At 47.4% G+C, this 22,291-nt stretch overlaps 2 protein-coding genes across 9 annotated transcripts in view; one reads left to right on the top strand and one right to left on the bottom strand.

Annotated features, from left to right (window-relative positions):
- The window catches only part of CUX2 (cut like homeobox 2), a 254,233-nt gene that overhangs the window by 170,617 nt on the left and 61,325 nt on the right, over nt 1-22,291 (top strand). The window contains exon 1 of one of the 7 annotated variants that reach the window (XM_081802226.1): nt 22,048-22,251. The exons of the other annotated variants lie outside the window; for them this stretch is intronic. Coding sequence (XP_081658352.1) covers nt 22,219-22,251 — 33 coding nt within the window. The 5' untranslated portion in view covers nt 22,048-22,218. Of the gene's footprint in view, nt 1-22,047; nt 22,252-22,291 lie in introns of those variants that run through there. 7 annotated transcript variants of the gene reach the window in all.
- Nucleotides 1-22,291, bottom strand: part of HVCN1 (hydrogen voltage gated channel 1) — a 542,590-nt gene that overhangs the window by 461,377 nt on the left and 58,922 nt on the right. The window lies entirely within an intron of this gene.

Raw genomic sequence — 22,291 nt, 5'->3', positions numbered from 1 at the left:
CCATCATCCATTCCCAGAACTTTTTTCATCTTCCCAAACTAAAACTCATTCAACAAGAGTACCCATTCAACAAGAATTCCCCATTCCCCAGCCCTGGCAACCACCATTCTCGTTTCTGAATCTCACTTTGGCTACTCTAAGTAATTCATGTAAGTGGAATCATACAGTTGTTGTCTTTATGTGGCTGGCTAATTTCATTCAGCATAATGTCCTCAAGATTCATCCATTTGTAGTATCGTTATTTTTAACATAAATTATTTACTGTAATTATAGGTTCATTTGATTTAATTTTTAATAATGGCTGTGTTTAACAACCAGCTTGCAAAATTCCTGAAAATTTAACAATCAGCTTTTGCAAGCTCCTACAGGCGAGCCCCAACACACCACCAGAAGTAAGCCTTGTACTAAGTAAGAACAGGGCAGGCTTTAGGACAGAGGTCAGCAAACGATGGCCCATGGGCCAAAGCCTGTTTGTATAAATAAAGTTTTATGGGAACACAGCCATGCTCATTCATTTATGTGTCGTCTATAGCTGTTTTCATATCACAACAGCAGAGTTCAGTAGCTGCAACAGAACCTGTATGGCCTGCGGAGCCAAAGATATTTATTATCTGACCCTTTACTGGAGAAGTTTGCTGACCCCTGCTTTTAGGTGTATAGGGAGTGGAAGAGATTGAATTGACTTATTCATTCATTTGTTTACTCAGCAAATATTTGCAAAACACTTCTGTGTGCCAGGCATTGTTCTAGGCACAGGTGCAAATAAGACAAAGTCCATTCCCTCCCAGAGGTGACCTTCTGGGGGAAGACAGACATAATTCAGACACTCACACAGCAAGTAAATACAGTACAATTACCATCTGCAGCAGGGGCGGTGACAGGGAGCTTCCTGGGGCTGTGAGAGCCTCCTGGGATGTCAGGGAGGGCTTCCAGGAGGAAATGACCTATGAACTAAAGCAAGAGTAGGAACATCAGAATGTGGCTAAAACCCCAGGAAGGGCAGAATGGCATTCCAGGTAAAAGGAACAGTATGTGCAAAAGCCCTGAGGTGGGAAGGAAGTTAGACTTGCAGGGGCTAAAAGCCAGGGAAAGGTATCCTGAGTCCCCAGGCCCTCACCTATGCCCTGGCCTCTGTCCACCCCCAGATCCACCCTGCCAAGCACAGCATCACCTTGAACCAGGCTCACCCAGGCAGGTTGGTACCCATTGCCTCCCCACCCTCAAAGGCCACTTCCTAAAGTCTCTCCACTCTCCCCTCTCCTGGCCCTGGAACCCACACTGCAGCAGACAAAGGTCTCGTATTTATTTCCTCCCTGAGGTTTATAAACTCCTGCCCTGTAATAAAATTATTCCCATCACAAGCACAAAATAATAACAATTAAAATACATAAAACCAAATATTAGTGGGGACCAACAAAGATGAAGATTAGCCAAATCCTATGTCCCAGAACCAAGCAGAGAACCTGCCCTAAGACACAGAGGTGGGGCCAAGGGGCAGGAGGGTATTTCCATTTCTTGAGCTCCTCCTGGGTGCCACGTTCAAGGCTGACTGTCTGACATCTGGAATGTTGTGGAATATTCTAGGGAATTCTAAAATAGAGATGATTGTGTTTCTTTTATAAGGAGGAAACTGAGACTCAGAGAGGTTGACATCAGATCACCTAGCCACTAAGGAGAAGAGCTGGGATTTGAACCCATGTGTGTCAGCATGAGTCCTAGGAGGCTCATTCCTGTAGCAGCGTCGAGCATAGCTGGAGTTTATTTCTCACATCACAATCTAGTGCTGGTTGATGGGGGGAAGGAGACTGTTCACTGTAGTCATTCAGGGACCCAGGCATGTCTTATCTTCTGGCTCTGCCCTCCACTGTGTCCCAGAGTCCCCTTCCTTTGGTTGACACGGCGGGGCGGGGGGGGAGGAAAACATGGTGGATCTCTGGGGAGGTTCTCAAGATCCAGACCTGGAAGTGGCCACATCATTTTTGCACACATTCCCTTGGCCAGATTTCAATTACAAGGCCATGTCCAATTTTAAGGGAGGCTGAAAAGATAGTCTACATTGTGTGCCCAAGAAGGAGAGAAGAAGTCAGGGTTATGTGAGCACATAACCATGTCTGTTGCCCTGTGGACTCCCTCCTTGATGAAGCACCTTCCTCATTAGCTGTTGGGGAACAGGATGGAGCCCAGAATGCAGAGCTTTGTACACAGGATCAGTACATTTTGGAAAGATGAATGGGAAATGGAATTCAAGGGTCTGCCAAATCCAAGGGGCAGCAAAGCAAGAGCAAGGAAGGATTTTAACAGTTTGGCAGATGTTTTAAAGCCCCTAGTGTGTGTCCTGCTCTGTGCTGGACTGGCTAAGGGAAGAAATGAGCTCTGTCCCAACAAGAAGGCCAAACCACCCCCGAGGAACCCACATTCACAGTCCACTAGGAAAGGAAGCAGAAGCGAAGTAGGAGGAAAATGCCCTGTGTGCCGTGGTGAATGATTATTTCATAGGCAGGCAATAGGGAAGACTTCCCGGAGGAGGTGAAGTTGCGCTCAGGTGAGGAAGACAGATAGGATGGAACATGGAGAGGAGAATGAGGTGTGGCGGTAAAGAGCACAGGCCTTGGCATCAGGCAGACCTGGGTTCAAGCCCCACTTGGATCACTGAGGAGGTGATCTCAGGCAGGTCACTTCCTCTCGTTCCAAGCTTTAGTTTCATCAGTAAATTAGTGCCTACCGTACAGGTTTGTCATGAGGATGAAATGAGATGGTCATGGGGGTGGAGTGCTTAGCTAAGTGCATAGCACACAGAAGGCTTAAAATGAAGACTAATTATTTCTCAGTGGCTGTTCAGTGGGCAGTGCCACTGAATCTCTCTGGAGGTATGATCCATGGGGATCAGGGGAGAGGACAAGGCTAGGAAAGACATTCAGGTACAACAGAGGGACCCTGAGTGCCAGGCTCAGTCTGCGTTTCGTCTCATGGGCAGAGGAGGTGCTACAGAGTCTCTTTTGGTGTATGAGGACAGCAGCCCTAGAAACCTTTTCTAGAAAGACCCCTCTGGAGGTCTGTGGGGTGGAGATGGTTGACTCAAGAGTCAAAATCTGGAGCATTTGAGACCTACAGCAATAATGGTGTCCTGGCCTGAGGCAGGGGCAAAAGAGTGGCAAAGACAAGGCTGGTGTGAAAGAGCTTGGAAGTGGGTGGGGCCCAGACTAGACATGGCAGATGGAGATACAGGGCCTGGGTCTCAGGCTCCAGAGGGCAACAGGGCATGACAGCATTAACAGAAGAGGCAGAGGCAGAGCTGGTTTTGGGGAAACAATCCCAGTTGGTTTGGACACCCAGCCTCTAGGAGCCAGGGACTCCTGGACTCAACCTGGCTCTGCCTCTCACCAGCTGTGTGATCTTGAGCAAGTCATTTGCCCTCCCTGAGCCTCACCTCCTTCATCTGGAAAACAAGGATAATATTATCCTTCCCTAATAGGGTTGTTGTGGAGGATTCCATAAGATTATGCCTAGCACACAGTAGGTGCTCAAGAAACAGTCTTTGTTATCACCATAATTTTTCCTATTGAGTCAGACCAATAGAAAAGAAAAGGCAGATGCTAAACCAGCAGGTTCCTCAGACACTCTGTAGGCTATGAGGATACTACTACTAATAACAACGTCAGTAACCACAGCAGCAGCCAAACCCTCCTGTGTGCTCCGTATATGCCAGGCATTCTTCCAGACCCTCTACAAGTACTGTCCTTTGACATCATTGCTGCAAGCCTCTGGGATAGGGGTTGATATTGTGCCTGTTGTAGAGACGAACAAACTGAGACATGAAGGCCAAACAGCTAGGAGATTGGGTGAACAGCCCAGGAGCTTCTGTTTTGGAGATCAGATCTGCCTGGGAGGTAAATAATTCTACTCTGGGCCCCAAGGAGTGCCAGGCCAGCTCTTAACCACATGCCCTGAGGTGAGACAAGGAGAGAGAGAGTCTCAAAGAAGCCAAAGGATTAGAGGCTACAGCCTGATTGACATTGGTTCAAGAGAAATGCCCAGAAGATTTTATTTATTTTATGTTCTACTTAATTGTGTGAGACCTGGGTTCAAATTTGGATCTGCCACTTGCCTAGCATCTTTGAGTCATAAAAAGATTTTTCAAATCTCTCTGCTTTAATTTTCTTTCGTATAATAATTACAAAGATAAATAACAAATAATTGCCAAAAAACACATTGCCTTCTAAAAGCAGCAAAAACTTTCCGGCATCCAAGACAAAGGAAGGTCATTGTGTCCATCCCCGTCTCCAGACAGCTTGACTCCAAGTTATCCTGGACAGAGAGCTGTTGTGCAGGGCTTCTGAGCCTTTGCACATTCTGTTCCCTTCTCCCAGAATGCTTTTCCTACATAAGCTCCCAGCAAATCCCTGCTTGTCTTTCAAGGCTCCACCCAAATGTGACCTTAACTGTGAGAGTCCTGGTCCTCCAGGTCCCTGTCTTCACCTGTGTCCCCTGGGCCTTTTCTGCCATCCTTTCTGGAAGAGGCCCTTTCAATGGGCAGGGATGGGGTTTTGACATCTCTGCTTCTTCTGAAAATTAGGTATCACAGAATCCAGTTCTATTGTTTTCCAAATTAATTTAAATAGTACTCTCTGCCAGCAGCCCAGGTGGGCTCTTAAGAAGGCAGACAACACATGGCATGGCTCTCTGCTTATAACCCTCCAGTAACTTCCACTGGAGGCTGGAATGAAATCCAGACCTCTAACCAACAAGGCCCTCGGCCCCCGAGCCTCTGCCTTATCTCTCACCCTGTTCCCCTTCTCTCTGTGCATCCTTTATGTACTTTCTTGAACACATGCTCTCCCCACCTCAGAGCCTTTGCACAGGCTCTTCCCTCTGCTTGATGCACTCTTTCCACCGATTTTGTCCACTTAATGCAGAGGTTCTCAACCTCGGCACATTTGACATTTCGGACCAGGTAATTCTGTGTTGTGAGGGCCGTCCTGTGCATTGTAGGATGTTGACTAGCATCCCTAGCCTGCACCCACTAGATGTCAGAAGAACCTCTCTCCTCAGTTGGACAGCCAAAACTGTCTCCAGACTGTGTCCCCTGAGGGGCACAATTGCTGAGAACCACTGACCTAATGCCTACATGTTTTTCAGGTTGCTGTTCAAATGTCACTTTCTCAGGAGGGGTTCTGTGACCTCCCAAATTTAATCACACTTCCCTGTTATTTACACTCGTGGCATCCTTCACAATATTTAGCATGATTTATAATTATTTATTTGTTTTGTCTAATTATTCAAATAATGGTTGTCCCTCCCACTTAACCAAAAGAAAGAGGGAACACTTTGTAGACTATTATGTTCCCAGGTCCCACACAGAGCCTGACACACAAGGGGTGCTGCATGAGTATTTATCACATGAATGTGGACATATAGTAAGATTGGCAAACATGACTATGCGGTTTCCATGTTCCAGGCAGCATTCTAAAAACACTTTACAGATACCAATTCACTATTCCTTATGACCACCCTATGGCAGATGTTATTATCAAAATTTTACAAATAAGATCAATGAAGCACAGAGAGGTAACTTGCCAAAGGTCACACAGGTCATAAGGGGCAGAAACAAGATTTGCACCCAGGCAGTCTGTCTCCAGAGTCCTTTACTTTAACCATTATTTATTAAGCATCTACTGTGTGCCATGCCATGGGGATACAGCAATAAATAAGAGGTACATAGCCCAGGTTTTATATATATATATATATATATAAATATATATATAAAATATATAAACACACAGGTATCCCACTCAGTTCCAGAAAGGTGGCTCTGTTTACAGGTGCAGACACTTAAGCGCAAAGATGCTGAGATGCTGAGCAAGGTCACACAGCCAGTTGGCAGCAGAACACCTCTCTTTATTCCAGGCTTTACGTGCTTCCTACTACACCTCACGTCCACGGGGTAGGGACACTTTGACAATTTAACCAGTCAATTATAATAATATTTTTCTCTTGGAATGTTTAAACAAAAAAAAAGTTGGCTTGCCAAGGTATAATCATGGCTCAGAGGCCAACCTGACATTAGTTATTAATTAGGCCATTATGCATTCCACAGTGATAATTGCTTTGCTGCAGAGTCACCAAGCATGAAACGGACCCAGCACAGAAATGCAATCTATCAATCTGAGAAGTCGCAGCCCAGTTGCGTTCTCTCACCTTGAGTCGGGTGTACGCCATAGCAGGAAACAAAAAGAAATTAATGATACATCGATAGGCAATAGCAAGCCAGACCCTTCCCAGTCCCACCTCAGGAGATCACATGCCTAGGCGCAGGGACAGCATCTAAGTGAAGTTTATCAGCGAAAATGGCCATTTCTCTTTGATCTCCTAGACGGTAGAAATCTGTTCATCTCCTTTCCCTTTTTTTTTTCACCTTGTTATTTAGGAGGAGAGGAAAAAAGCCATCTCTCAGCCATCTGTTTGTCTTGCCTGTTGCTTTTTGTAATGAGTAGGGTGGGGGAACAGCAACACCGGGGCTTCCTGGGCCATCAGGAGCAATCCAGTACCTCCGTCTGCATTCTGTCTCAGTCTAGGTTCTGTCCCAGGCCTGGGGGGGAGGAGAGGAGAATCCCAGCCCCACCCAAGCCTTGGAGTGGGAGGTGTCCGTGTCGAGGGCGGCTGGGAGGCCCATTTTAAGAGAAAACCTTGGATTGCAAAAAACAAACATCCACTGAAGCTAGCCTTCACAAAGAGAATTTATTATTGTGTTGGCTGTGATGATATTTATGGGGCATCTGTTGTACACCAGACACATTTGTGCCATTTAATCCTCATAGCAGTCCCGTGAGGGAAGAATTGGTATTCTCCCCATTTTACAGAAGAAACTGAAGCTCATCAAGTTGAGGTGACTTGACCAAAGTGCCTCAGCTAGTGGTGGAGCTGGGATTTGAACCCAAGCTCATGAACACAGCACTCTCCTGAGACCACATGAGGGGCCAGAGAAAGCACAGCTGGGCTTCCCAGAGGGTGGAACAGGGAACCAGAAGGGCATGGAAACGAGGAGGGTGCTTCTGCTACAAGGGGCAAGGTCGCTCAACTTGCCTCCCTAGGCCGGCTTTCTCACACATGATAGATAGAAGGTGGCCCCCATAACAGCCATCTCAGCCTCTGGGTTCACCCCACAGTCACTGACGCTAACAACACAGACAAATCAAAATCAACCTGTCTCAAATTCAAACTCCTGGGATAATGAAGATCATTAGCCTAGCTTGAGACCGGTGTTGGCCCCTGGTGCAGTCAGCTGTGCCCGGGAAGATGCCTCAGTACAAACATCAGCTACCGTGGCCCATCTCAGGAAGAAGAAAGATTGTAGACTAGTAAGCTGGCCGTCACGCCTCTTCCAACCTCTTACCAGTTTGGTCCATTTATGCTCCCCACTACCCACCTCTCCCCCTCATCTTACCCCTTCACCGTACTGGAGTCACTCCTCGGTTCCTGCAGATACTTAAATTTGTTAACAGTTTTTTTTTAATTGAGATGTAATTGACATATAACATTATATTAGTTTCAGGTGTGCTATGTGTCTCTCTTGCTAAGTGAGCACCACAATTAAGTCTAGTTAATATGCCTACCACACATGGTTACTTTTTGTTTCCTAACAGTAGTTTCTCGCTATCCCCTAATATCCAGGCTATGCTTCAGTGTCCCTGATTGGCTCCTCCGTTTTTTAAATCTTTTTTTGATCCATATCAGGACTCCTACAGGGCCCACACATTGGGATTGGTTGATGTGCCTCCTAAGTATGGCAACCCAGCCGTCCTGGTTGGACTGGGATGCAGAACTTCCGGTTGTAAGGCTGGGAAGGTCTTGAGGTACAAAACTCCTTGGGCTAAAACTGGGAAAGCCCCAGGCACACTGGGACAGGTTGGCAACACTACTTCCACTCATCTGCAAACTCCCTTTCCATCCCCCAGCTTTTTTTTTTTTTTTTTTTTTGGCAATTTACCTGTGGAAGTAACTGGACCCTTTTATCCTAAGACTTTCCCCTGATCACAGCTGATTGCACCAGTGTCCAACCCTGATCTCAAGCAAGGCCAACAATACTCATTATCTCAGGAGTGTGAATTTGAGACTGGCCTAGAGAGAGAACAGAATGACAGACCTTGCCCCTTGTAGCAGAAGCACCCTCCTTGCTTCTGGGCCCTTCTGGTTCCCTGTTGCACCCTCTGGGAAGCCCAGCTTCGCTTTTTCTAGCCACAGACGTGGTCTCAGGAGAATGCTGTGCTCATGGGCTTGGGTTCAAACCCCAGCTCCACCACTAGCTGTGGGACCTTGAGCAAGTCCCTTCAGCTTTAGCTGAGATTTTTTCTGATTGTGTCCCTATGATATGGTCTAATTTGCTCCTCTGTCCCCTGTGTTTGCTGTGCACAGACAGTTGGACTAGAGACTTGATCACGTTCAGGTTCTGTGTTTTTGATAAGCTATTCATAGATGGTGCTGGGTGCTTCCATCACGAGGTACATAATGCACCTCACAGTCAATCCCAGATGGTGGTGGGGGTCAGCTGGAGGCAGGACCATTTTGATCAGTGACAAGCCTGGTATGGCTGCCTGGGGATACCTAAACTCCCTCCCCCAGTGTGTCGGGAAACCTCAGCCAATGTCCTCTGATAGTTAACATTCATCATTAATAATGGAAGCGGAAACCAAGAGATTTCATAGCTGTGCAAGGTAATTAAATTATTTACATGACTCTACTCTCACTTGATTATTTCCACGTTTCCCACCAAACATATGCCTTTCCCTCGTTTGCTGCCATCCTGGGCTCTCAGCTGGGAGGATGAGAGTTGTCGGGGGTTTTGCAAGGGCTGCCTATCTTTGAGAAAACAGCAAAGAAGATGGGGTTCCCCATCTGAGCCCCCCTCCCCTGATAAATGGAAGTGCCTTCTCCCAACAGAGTACAGGGGATACAGCAAGTTTTGCATTTCTAACCCGAGGTGGACCGTTTTTTATATTTTTCCCCCTATAAATCATGTTTTTTCCAGGTTTTGTCATATGGGGTGGTGGGAGGCCAAAAGGGGAACAGAAAAATTGCTTCCATTAAATTGATGCTGTTAGTGCTCCTGGCAGAGAGAGAATGAGAGAAAGTGGAGAGAACATTTGAACTAGAAGGTTTGCGCTGGCATTTTGTGCCAGGTGCTAGGGGATGGGGTTGGGATAGAGGAAAAGAAGCTGGTCGTCCCCCACCCTGGGTGCCTTCTCTTTGTGTCCAGGTACCTGATGAGGTTCCCAGTAGAGTGGGGGGAAGTTGGGGGCAGGGTGCCATTTCATACCTCAAAGCAGGGATATAAGCAGGGATGCAGGGGCCCTGCAGGTAAGCTGAATGAGCAATGCAGGCATAGCTAAGATGACAGGAGTGGAGACTGAGGCAAGCCTGGGCTCTGTGTGCCACCTGAGGAGTGGCCTCTGCCCAGCTCGAGCCGACTGTAGAAGTCTGGTCTTACAGTACATAGTGGAGGCTGAGAGCACAAACTTGGACGCCAGGCTGCCTGTCTCCAAATCCCTGCTCTGCCCACTCGCTTGCTGTGTGACCTTGAGCAAGTCTCTTGACCTCTCTGTGCCTGTTTCCTCATCTGGGGACCAGAAACGATAACTTCACCTACCACTGATGTGCTGGAGAGACTCATACAGTGCACTCCTTTGGTCAGTGAGGTGGCTTGAAACCTGCCACAGTTGGAATATTTATGCCGCAGAAATTGGCAAAATTTACAAAGCAGGACCTTTTTTTCCCCCCACCAGATAGCCAGTTGTTAAACCTTTACTAGCACAGCACATCCCTGCACCTGCCATATAAGGCTTTTATGAGGGTTTTTAGACTTAGTGTGTGTGTGTAAAGCACTAGGAACCGGCCTGGGACACTTTGAGTACTCAATAAGTATCCGCTATTCTTTCTGGGGGTTTTTTATGGTCTTGTTATGCAGGAATGTGAGCCTGCTGTGGCCGCATTTTCTAATTTTTCCAGATGAGCTGGAAATCTCAATTTTTCTGTAAAAACCTCCTGATTTTTAAATGTTGGCTAAAAATGAACATTTTTGGGGGCGCCTGGGTGGCTCAGTCGTTAAGCGTCTGCCTTCGGCTCAGGTCATGATCCCAGGATCCTGGGATCAAGCCCCGCATCGGGCTCCCAGCTCAGCGGGAAGCCTGCTTCTCACTCTCCCACTCCCCCTGCTTGTGTTCCCTCTCTCTGTCAAATAAATAAATAAAATTAAAAAAAAAAAAAAAGAAAAAAGGAGACATTTTTAAAAAATAAATAAATAAAAATAAAAATGAACATTTTTTAAACCTGAACAAAACCAAGTACATGAGGGGATTTGGACCACGGACCCCCTGTTTGCAACTTGACTTGGAGGGAAGGACAATGAATATCGTCTGATTACACCAGGCTGTTTCTCACCTCCCATCTTGGCACACACCACCTTCTCCCTCCTCTGCACATCAACAACCTGCTCATCCTTTGTGAGCCAGTGCCTCCTCCTTGAAGCCCTCCTCTAGGCAGTGCCTCTGTAGGATAAATCACTCCCTCCTTGATTCTCTCTTCAAAGTACTGCTTGCTTTCTGCCCTTTTCCATGGCCTATCTCTCTTACTCTAGGACTCGTTGGCTGGGTCTAGGGCTCATCATCCCCGCATAGTGCTTGGCACACTGAAGATCATAATAAATAACAGCAGAATCAACCTCTATTAAGCATTGTCTGTTTGCCAGTCTGTGAGCTAAGCAATTTCAATGAGTATCACCTTTAATCCTTACTGTAACCCTGAGATAAGGAAACAAAGGCTCAGGGAAGGCCAGCAGCTGCCCAGGGCCACAGAGAAGTGAGTGGGACGGGGAATGGAATCAGCATTCTTTGGGAAGCTGAGCGGCAGCTGAGAACCACAGCCGGAAGTTACAGGCAGTTCGGCCCCGGCTGAGTGGTGCCCTGAGTGTCCAGCTGAGGCTCTCATGGGCCTGTCTCGAGTCACACTCCTCAGAGACATCCAGAAAGGACACTGCTATATTTAAAAGCCCAGGCAGGGTAGCGCTTCGTGACATTTGGGTGGCCGCCTTTCCATAAAGGGCATGCATGCTCTTTTAATTCTGCTCTTCCGAGCTGGCATTTTGGAGAACTTCCACAGTCTCCCCTCTTGCGGCCACCTGGGACCCCTGCAGTCCTCCCTCCGGGGGCAAGAATGCCACGGCACGTGGTTGATTGAGCATGGGGGCAGCAGGAGCTCAGGGGCCAGGTCAGGGTCATCAAGCCAGCTTGGGAGGCAGCAGCTGTCATTTGAGTCCGGCACACTGACCCCTGGACTACCCTGCATTTCAGAGGGTGCTGGTTGTTATTTCAGAGGGGCAGGCTGGGGTGGTTCTTGGCATCCCTGACCCTCTACCCACCCTGGCAGTTTGGCTGCAGCCCTCATGTTCCAGCAGCTTCCACCCCCACATTCCCTGTGGAAAGCACCAACTTCTAACTCCGTTGGAACCCTTGGCCCAGAAATCTCCAGAACCATCTATGACTTGGCCACCTTCGTTCCATATTAAGAGTGAACAAACCTGATCTTTTAGCTGCTGGTGTCTCCATACCCAAGCTGGGCTCTAGGTGGAGAAAGGAGGCACAGAGAGGTCAAGAAAGGATGTTCATTTATCCATCCTATGCACATTCATTAAGTGCTAGCTAGGCGAGCACTGTGTCAGCTGTTTTATTGCCTTGATTGATTGGATGCCCCAGCAGCTCTTCATATCATTGTACCCATTTTACAGTTATGAAGGCTGAGACTCTGAGAGCTCAGGGGTTTGCTCAGAGTCACACAGCCAGGGATGCAGGCTTCAGACCCCGGTCACTCAGCCTTGCCTCCAAAGCCCTTGTGCTCTCTCACCCTTCCTTGAAGCCACAGGCCTTTATTAAGCCTCTGCTGCATGCACCCCCTTGCTCCTCTCTCCCCCTCACTTGTGAACTCACCCCTTTCTCTCCAGGCCCCACTTGGCTTCATCACTCCCACCAGAACATACAGAATGCCAAGGCCTGCTAGGTCTTTCTCAACTTTGCCTACGAGTTACTCACCACCAAGAAAGTAGAATCATCCAGATCCTCTAAATGGCCTCTTTTCTCTGAGTCTGGTGGACTTGAGTGGGAGGACCTAACCATTCTGTTTTTATTCCATGGAGAGCTCACACAAAGATCTTGTTGCGATTTGGAAAGTCAATTTGCCAGCCACCTGGGGCTGCCTGGAAGCAAGAAGTAGGACCAGTGTGGGACACTCTGCTCATCACTCCTGGTTCTCATTGGGACTGCAAAATCACTATTTGAAGGGGGCGGGGAAGAGGTAGGAAGGTGGCAGAACTCAAGAAGAATGTGGTGAAGACAAAGCAAGGGGGAAAGGGGTGTCTGTCTAGGACAGAAAGAAAACACTGAGGCTTTTGGGGGTCCAGTTAGGCCCACACCTATACCGCAGGAGCACGGGGGGCTGGGGTGAATTGCAGACCCCCATCCTGTCTCAATAGGAGACAGCTAGTTGGCTCCAGGCGATGGTTGTCAGTGGAAACGTGGGCCCAGGGTAGCCAGATCCTCTGATTTTCCGAGAGAAGCCAGCAATTTGGATCTCTTCTGGTTTTTAAATGCTGGCTTAATATATATGCACATATTTTCATGCTCACAGTACTTTATGGAGGTGTAATTTACATACGATAAAATGCGCAAATCTTAAGTGTGTAACTTGATGAATTTTGATGCCTCAAATATTTTTAAAACACTGGAGGGTCCAAGAAAATATGTCCTTGGGGTGCATCTGGCCCTGGACCTCACTGTTCATGACCCCTAGTCTAATGCACTTTGTGACCCCCATGAGCATGGTGGGATGCTCACACACAACCGTATCCCATGGAGAAGGGGACAGGCTTTGGGTGAAAACTCACTGATAACCCCATTACTCTCACGGCGTGGGCTCTGGAGCCCAGGGCGTGAATCCTAGCTTTGCCACTTGCTGTGTGACTATGGGCAAATTATTTCACCTTCTGATGCTTGTTTTCCCCACCGATAAAATCAGAGAGATAATGATACTGACCTTAGAGCTATTGTATGGATTAAATGAGTTAATGTGGGAAACACTCAGCAGTGCCTGGCACATAGTAACTGCTTTATACATGTTCACTACTGTCTTTTTTTTTTTTTAAGTTAATAGACTTTTTTAGAGCAGTTTTAGTTAGGTTTAGAATTTGAGCAGAAAGTGTAGAGCTTTCATATACTCCCTCTCTGCCCCCCACCGTTTCCTCTAACATCTTCCATTAGTGAGGTATATTTGTTACAATTGCTGAATGAATATTGATACATTGTTATTAACTGAAGTCTGTCATTTACATTAGGGGTCACTCTTTGTGTTGTACATTCTATGAGTTTTGACAAATGGCATAACGTGTATCCACCATCATACAGAATAGTTTCACTGTTATTTTAAATCAAGAATCTTTGTTCGTCCCCACGGCTACTGCAGAGAAAGACCGGCTGTAGCTTATGAATAACTTCTGGTGGGCTGGCAGGAACCCCATTCTTTACTCTCCCACTCAGGAAGTGTAGCACATTCAGGCACAAGAAGGGGACATTTTAGAGGTGAACCTGAGTCTGTTCTAATTTACCCAAAATGGAAGCTACTTTCCCACTTAAGGTTGGGAGTCGTACAAATTCCAGCCCCAAATTCCCTGCCACACAGCTGGTTCTGAGTCCAAAGACCCCATTCACACCCTAGTTCAGCCCTTCCTGTGTGACTCGGAGCCACTGTATCAGCCTCTCTGGGCCTTTCAAACAACCATCCTGCCTGTCCAGGGCCATCCCTGGGAGCATGTGGAGGCTCAGATGCACTAATTTCTGTGAAAGGTCTCTGTACTTTATAAAAAGCTCTAGATTAAAATTGGAAATAGTATTATTATAATCAGTTAGGCAGAAAAACTGAGCTGTTAGCGAAGCAAGTCCGGCCCTCAAAGACTGAGCCACAAGAGGTCAGTTGCATGCAGGGGCTACGTGACAGCCATCCATGGCTTGTCCCTCTGGGGTGAGGTAGCCAGGAAGTCAGACACAGAGCTGGAGCCTGCCTCTGGCTAGAACAGCAAGGCTGAGCTGGGGGCACCCACCCCTGGGTTGTTTCTGCTTTCATAGCCTGCCGGCCAAATGCCAGTCAGCACAGAGCCACGTTTGCCATATCTGCAGCTCCCAAAAAGAGGAAATTGGACACAGATGCTTCCAGCACCCATGAGAATGAATCTCAGTCATCCAGCTTCATCCACTGGCCACACCCCAGGCAAGACAAGAAATGTACCTTCTGTCCTGCCCCCACATATATATATATATACACATATATATATATGTGTATATATATGTATATGTATATGTATAGCCTTGATAATAAGCTTTGTGGCTTCTTATATGTGCATATAGTTGATTTTTTTAATACCCCGAAGCAAAATTTATTTGTAAGGCACTAAAGAAAACCTCCTGTCCCTTTTATGCCGGGAGCCCTCGGAAGAGAAGTGAAATTGTGTATTCGCTGCTAAAAAAAGCCCTGGCTTATACAATTTTAACAATAGAAAAATGATCTTTGTGCTTCAGTGCATGGATGCTTAAAGGAAAACAGGCAGTCTGTTCAGGTGGCTGGTGAATTACAAATGAGTGGTTCGCCTTTGTTTTGAGTGACAAGCAATTTAAATGCAGTCTTACGTGGAGGCCTGGAAATTCTTTCCCCAGAAGAGAGAGAGAGCACGAGAGGAAAAGGAAAAAGAAAAAAAAGCTTCCTTTTTGAACTGAGAGATTATATTAGTTTGCCACTGAGCAGAGGTGAGAAGTTAGAACTTCATTTGATAATTATAAAATCAGTAGTTTGTGATTGGATGTAATTGATGATTATACTCTTGCTAATAGCAAGCCTGCCAGCCTGCACTTGTGGGACATTTCATTTTTGCACCGCTTCCAAGCCATGAAAGTCAACCCGGCGTGGGGCGCTGCTCACGAGATCTCAGGGAGCCTGACATCAAATGCATTTGGGGGCCTGTATTATGTTGGATAAAAAGTGTTCATTAATGCCGACGTTTGAAAACACTTTTCTCTGTGCCTTATTTTTAGCCTGGGAATAATTACAAATATTAGAATAAAATTGCACAGTGTTTTTCTCCCCTGCCTCATCCTCTCCCAGCAGACCCACCCCTCAGTCAGAGCCTGGGTGGGCTCCTAGGCCTTGCACTGCCTTTGATTAAAATACCAGTGGGGTGGGGATCAGTGTTTGGGGAGGAGACTGTCTGTCTTTCTGTCTGCCTAGGTGACAGGTTAGAACCATGGCACAACAAAGTAGGAAGGGAACTTAAGGCCAGCACCTTCACTTTACAGATGGGGAAACAGGCTCAGAAAGGGGGTGTGCCTTGCCCAAAGATGAGCAGGGACTCAAGGCCCCAGCCAAAACCAGAACCCACATCTGCTCACTCCCAGGTCTAGCTTCTCCTGTTTCCTACCCTGCCGTTGGCTTCCCTAAGACAAGTGCTGGGGTCCTCTGGGGCACATCCTGGGCCTCTGACCGACCCCTCCCACCTTGGGCTGCATGGTTACTCCATCAGGGAGCCTCCGAGAGACCTCTACCGAGCCTCCGAGACCACAGCTTAGTTTGGGCTACTTGGAGGGCATTATTCTACATCATCCTTCTTGATGAGGGGTTTTATTTAAGTTTGTAGTTTGTAAAGATTAGCTCAGAGAACCTCTTAAATTCCCTCCTTATCTCATTCATTCGTTTTTTCATTCAGTCAGTGTTGATTTAGTCACTCCTGACCTGTCCTGTGCTGGGCTGCAAAGGAGGGAGAAAAATCCTAGCAATGGCCATTTAAGATCATCCAGTTGTTCATGCCCCCAACTGCGGAGTCTCCCTGATTCCCCTCTACCTCTTGCCACCCACCCCCCATTGCCTCTGTGTTCCTGAGAAACAAAGCCTGTGGCTCGAATTCATATCCATCCAGACCCGAGCATTTCTCCCACTTCCGCTGCCACCACCCTGCTCTGAGCAGCTGTCCTTCCTTATCCAGACTGTTACAGTAGCCACCTCCCGGGTCCCCCCGCTTCTACCCCAGCGAGCCTCAGTCCATTTTCCAAGCAACAGGCAGAAGCATCCTGTTAAAACGAATGTTAAATCATGTCTCTTTCTCTACTCAAATCTTGGCAGGACTTCTCATCCCCCTTAGAGGAAAAAGTCCCAAGTCTTCACAGTGGCCTGCAAGGTTCCACCCCTGCCCTTCTCCTTCTCTTCCCCTTCACGCACCTTCTCCCACTACACTGGCCTCTTCGCTGTTACTCAAACAAGCTGAACTCACTTCTGCCCCAGGGCCTTTGCACCTGCTGTTCTCGCTGCCTGGAATACTTTTCCCCCAGATCACTGCACAACTTAACCCCAAGGCCTTCCCTGGCCCTGCTAGGCAGCACACACCCTGCACCAGACTCCTATCCCTCTCCCTGCTTTATTTTCCTCCCCTGCACTTGGTCATGCTCACACATTCTATACTATGATTTATTTTATTGTCCACCTCTGCCTTTAGAGTGTCAGATCCACAAGGGTACAGGTTTGATTCAGTCCTGCTTGGTGCTGAATGCCAATGCCTAGAACAGACCCCATCTTTAAGAGATGCTCAATAAGGAGGGACCCCACTTCCACCAGTTTCTCTCCAGCCTTAGAATCACCCCCAAGATTGACACATAAACACAGTCTCATTATTCAGCAGTCATTTATTTTTATTTTTTTTAAGATTTTATTTATTTAATTGACAGAGAGAGAGACAGAGAGAGAGGTAACACAAGCAGGGGGAGTGGGAGAGGGAGAAGCAGGCTTCCTGCCGAGTAGGGAGCCCAATGTGGGGCTCGATCCCAGGACCCTGGGATCATGACCCGAGCCGAAGGCAGTCGCTTAACCAACTGAGCCACCCAGGTGCCCCTCAGCAGTCATTTATTGAGTGCCTGCTGTGCACAGAGTTGCATGAAGGGGACACAGCGATGAACAGACAGACCCACTCTCCCGTGGTGGGGCTCAGACCTAAGAGCTGACAAATCACGGGTTGAGAAGGTAGCATCTGGAGCTGGACTAGTCTGGGAACGACTCTTCAGGAAGGGATGCCTGCATGACTCACCCCACCAGTGCATTCAGTGGAAACCAACTAGGGCTAAAAGTATAACCTGCTAGAAGAGAACTGGTTTCTAAAATCTCAAACCTCTGCTATCAAACAGCTGCTTTCCCCTTTTGGCATGTGTCACATGGTCCCTATTAACAACCATTTGTCCATCCTCTTGGTTAAAGGGCCCCAGCCTGGGCGCCTGGGTGGCTCAGTTGGTTAAGCAACTGCCTTCGGCTCAGGTCATGATCCTGGAGTCCCAGGATTGAGTCCCCACATCGGGGTCCCTGCTCGGCAGGGAGTCTGCTTCTCCCTCTGACCCTCCCCCATCTCATGCTCTCTCTCTCTCTATCTCATTCTCTCTCTCAAATAAATAAATAAAATCTTTAAAAAAAATAAAAATAAAGGGCCCCAGCCTGCTGGCTTCTTTCTGCCTCCTATCAAAGTAATATTTTAGTCCCCAAGAAGGCAAATTGCCCAAACCCTATGCCTCCCTGAAGAACTGCTGCATCCTTGGTTGCTTTTTAAACTCATTGTACCTCCATTTTCTCATCTTTAAAATGGGAATAACCATAGAGCCCACCTGGGTTAGTTCAGGCTAACAGAATACCACAGACTGGGTGTCTGAAACAATAGAATTTTATTTTTTCACAGTTCTGGAGGCAGAAATTCCAAGATCATGGTGCTGGCACAGTTGGTTTCTGGTGAGAGCTCTCTCCTCGGCTTATAGACAGCTCCTTCTCACTATGTTCCTCTGTGCTCCTACATCCCTGGGATCTCTTCCTCTTCTTATAAGGACATTAGTACCCCCTCCAGAACCCCCTTGAACCTGGGTACCAAACCACCCCAGCCTGTGAGCAGCCCCCACAGTGAGCAACTTGCTCCCCCATTCATAGCATCTGGGTTTCTTCCTGCCCTTCATTCTCCATATGCCCCTGCCCCCCTCATTCTCCATGTACCCCCTGACTGTTACTGCCCCCCTGGGGGTCTGTGCCCCCACTCCATGCTCCCCCTTCATTCTGACCGCCTTATTCCATGCTGATTCTCCATCATCCCCTTCTTCATGCTCCCCCCCAATGACCGTGAACACTGAACCTCTCTGCACCCCATTCTCCGTGCTCCCCTCAGTGACCATTAACACCGCAGCCTTCTGTGCCCCCTTCTTCGTGCTCCCCTCAGTGACCATTAACACCGCAGCCTTCCATGCCCCCTTCTCCGTGCTCCCCTCAGTGACCACAAACACCGCAGCTCTCTGCACCCCCTTCTCCATGCTCCCCTCAGTGACCACAAACACCACAGCTCTCTGCACCTTCTCCATGCTCCCCTCAGTGACCATGAACACCTCAGCCCTCTGTGCCCCCTTCTCCGTGCTCCCTTCAGTGACCACGAACACCACAGCTCTCCGCACCCCCTTGCTCCCCATGCACTCCCTCAGATCTGCACTCTAGGCCTCCAGAGGGAGAACCAGGCCTCAGCATTTAAGGGCATGCCCCACACACCCCTTGCCATCCTGAGCTGATTCCTTTTCTCCCCAGATCTCATTTCCTCTGCATCCTCCTCAGAGATCCTGATCCTGAGATCTTCGGAGCACCTGCCTCCTCTCGATTACCCATTGTTCAGTTTCTTCCAGAATCCTGCCACATCAGATACACCCAGCCCTGTCTCCCAGAACTACCACATCCACCCTCCCCAGAGCCCAGGACCCAGTGGTAAGGGAAAGCTGTTCTCAAAGTGTGTTCCACAGAACCCTAGTTTCCAGGTTCATTCTCTGAAGCAAAAAGTTCTGTGGCCTAAATGCATTTGGGAAAACATTGGGCTAAGCTGAGTTAAAGGGGACTTTTTCCTGTAGCTCTTGTCCATGCGTCCATTTTGTTGATATATTCTGTACATATCCACGCAGAAAGTGTGTGCACACTTGATCACAGGTCCTCCTTTCCATGCCCAGGGGACTGTGCAAAATGCTTTGGGAAGCAATGGTTTCTGGTTGTAAGCCTGAGCCCTGGAATGAGAAGACTCTGGGCCACCTCTGCCACCAACTGGTTCTTTTCAGTTTCTTCCTCTGTAGTATGGGGGGCCATAACGGTGCTCACATCTGAGAACTGGGGGAGAATCCAAGGATAAGGCACTGAGCACAGAATAAGGTTCAGTTTCTAGAAGCTCTGACCATTCTTCGTAAAGAGCTTGGACAGAGAAGTTCTCGATAGCCAGCAGATATTGTCACCGCTAACTTGGACAGCTCGTGGAAGCTCAGCCTCAGGAGGCCCCCAAATTTGCCACTTTTAACCACTTGACAGATGAGACCTAAGTGGCTAGAACAGGCTTTTGCCTCTCCCCTGACTTAACTGGTTCTGCACCTGTTATTTTCATACTTGGGGGACCAAACACATTTTCACCCCTCGTATTACAGCGGGTGGTGTAAATGCCGCGTGCTCCATCAGACGCTGAGCTATTTCTGATGTGACCTTCTTGGTGTCTGTAGCTGGCCGCCACCTCCTCCTTCCCCAGATGGCCTTCAAAGATCGCCTGTCACAAGCCAAATCTGTCATTCTGGACACTTTCTCCCGCCCTTCTGTGTGGTCGGGCCCAGCCATGAGGCAGAGACACATGGCCTTTTATTTGTGCCAAGCTCACCTGTCTGGGCACGTGGGTGAAATGCACTAAAGTTGCAGACTTTGGAAAAGACATCCTGTGTGGTCGGAAGAATAATTAACTGCTTTATTAGAAAGCTTTTTGCCAACTTCCATGGGACTCTTTGCCACATGTTAGCCCATTCCTCCCCAGCAGCTTCTTAGGCAGATAGAGAGTATTCTTCCCACTTGATGTTTGAACAAACTAAGGCCAAGAGATGCTTAATGACATTAGGCCCAGCACCAGATCAGGCCCTAATGCCATTAGGAATTTTGACCTGGCCTTCTAGAAACAGTCATGATTATTGTTCTAAAACAAGATTGAACAAGGCAGGGCATCCGCATGGCTCCCTGTCTTCAAGTCATCTTGACTGTGGGAAGCCCTAAACTTGAACTGATTGAAACTGAGAGCCATTCCAGGATGTTTTTTGATCTCTGCTTTTGAAAATATTGTCCAACCATTAGATTTGAGTCTCAAAAGCAGGAATCAGCAAACTTTTTCTGTAAAGGGCCAGATAGTAAATATTTCTTATTTTATTTTATTTTTAAGATTTATTTATTTATTTATTTATTTATTTATTTATTTATTTATTTTAGAGCGTGAGAGAGAGCATGTGAGCAGGGGTGAGGGGCAGAGGGAGAGAGAACCCCCAAGCAGACTCCCCACTGAGTGCGGAGCCCAACATGGAGCCCCATCCTATGACCCTGAGATCATGACTGAGACAAAACCAAGAGTCAGATGCTTAACTGATTGAGCCACCCAGACACCCCTATTTTATTTTATTTTATTTTATTTTAAGTGATCTTTACCCCCAACATGGGGCTCAAGCTCAATGACCCTGAGACCAAGAGTCACATGCTCTGCTGACTGAGCCATGCAGGCACCCCAGATATTTTTTATTTTACAGCCAGAGTCTTTGTCACAACTATGCAACTAGGCCATTATAGCATGAAAGCAGCCATAGACAATAAATAAAAGAATGGCTGCAACTGTATTCCAATAAAACTTTATTTACACAAACAGATGAAGGTCCAGATTTGGCCTAAGGACCATAGCTTGCCAACCCTTGATTTAGACCAACACTATCCAGTAGAAATATAATGCAAGCCACATACGTAATTTAAGTTTTTCTAATAGCCACATTAAAAAGTAAAAAGAAACAGGTGAATTTAATTTTAATAATATATTTTACTGAACCCAATATGTCATAGTGTTATCATTTTAACATAAAATCAATATAAAAAATTACTGAGATAGGGGTGCCTGGGTGGGTTCAGTCAGTTAAACGTCTGCCTTCGGCTCAGGTCATGATCTCAGGGTCCTGGGATCGAGTCCCGGGTTGGGCTCCCTGCTCAGCAGGGGAGTCTGCTTCTCCCTCTGTCTCTCCCACCCCCGTCCCCCGCTCGTGCTCTCTCTCTCCCCCTCAAATAAATCTTTTTTTAAAAAATTACTGAGCTATTTTACAACCCTCTTTTCATCCTGAGACTTTAAAATCCCGTATTTTACACTTACAGCCCATCTGAATTTGGAATAGTCACATTTCAAGTGCTCAGTGGCCACATGTGGTGTATTGGACAGTGTAGCTCTGATGGGCAGACTGGTATCATAAGGAGACAGTCACACAGGTAAACAACACACCCTTACAAATTGATAAGCACTGTGAGTAGAAAGCAGAAGGTTCTATAGGCAGGGACAGGGAAACATCAAAGGAATCTTCTGGTATTTGCCCCACCCCTGCCCAAAGTTCCTTTGCAGAAGTCAATGGAACATTCCTTTTTTTTTTTTTTTTTTTTAAGATTTTATTTATTTGAGAGAGAGTGTGTGTGAGCTGGAGGGAGAGGGGGAAGGAGAGGGAATCCAAAGCAGACTCTACACAGAGTGCAGAGCTGGTCACAGGGCTCAATCCCAAGACATTGAGATCATGACCTGAGCTGAAACCAGGAGTTGCCGCTTAACCAACTGAACCACCCAGGCGCCCCAAGTCAATGGAACATTCTTATGCCTTTTCCCAAACCCCATCCACCACACGTGCTCAGCATAGACCACTGTAAAATGAAACATTCAGACTTTGCTGGCTGATCTTTGATAATTTTCCATCTAGGGCTCAGGAAATGAATTGCTTTCATTTCTCATGGCTTTTCTTGGGCTCCAGATCAGCAACACAGCAGCCTATGACCTGGTACAGCCATGGATGATGTCATGAGGCAGCACGTGGGGTCCAAGCGACTATCCCCATTGACTGGGATGGTTTTTCTATCCAGGAGAAAGGAGCCAGCATCTGGATCAGAGCAGGAATTGGAACCCCCAGACCTAGGATGAATCCCACTCTGCCATTTACTTACTGGGTGACCTTTGGCAAGTTATTCAGTGTCATCGAGCCTCAGTTTCCTCATCTGTGTAATCGGGATGATGACAGCAGCTATCTTTAGTGATTGGTGTATCCATGGAGAGAGATGATCATGGATAGTAAGAGCATCTGGGACATGGTAAATGCTAAATATTATATATGTTATTATTATTATTATT

This window comes from Leptonychotes weddellii, chromosome 13 (assembly GCF_054177405.1).
Source record: "Leptonychotes weddellii isolate Sample4059 chromosome 13, ASM5417740v2, whole genome shotgun sequence".
Lineage (NCBI taxonomy): Eukaryota > Metazoa > Chordata > Mammalia > Carnivora > Phocidae > Leptonychotes > Leptonychotes weddellii.
This window is presented reverse-complemented; position numbering and strand designations above follow the sequence as displayed.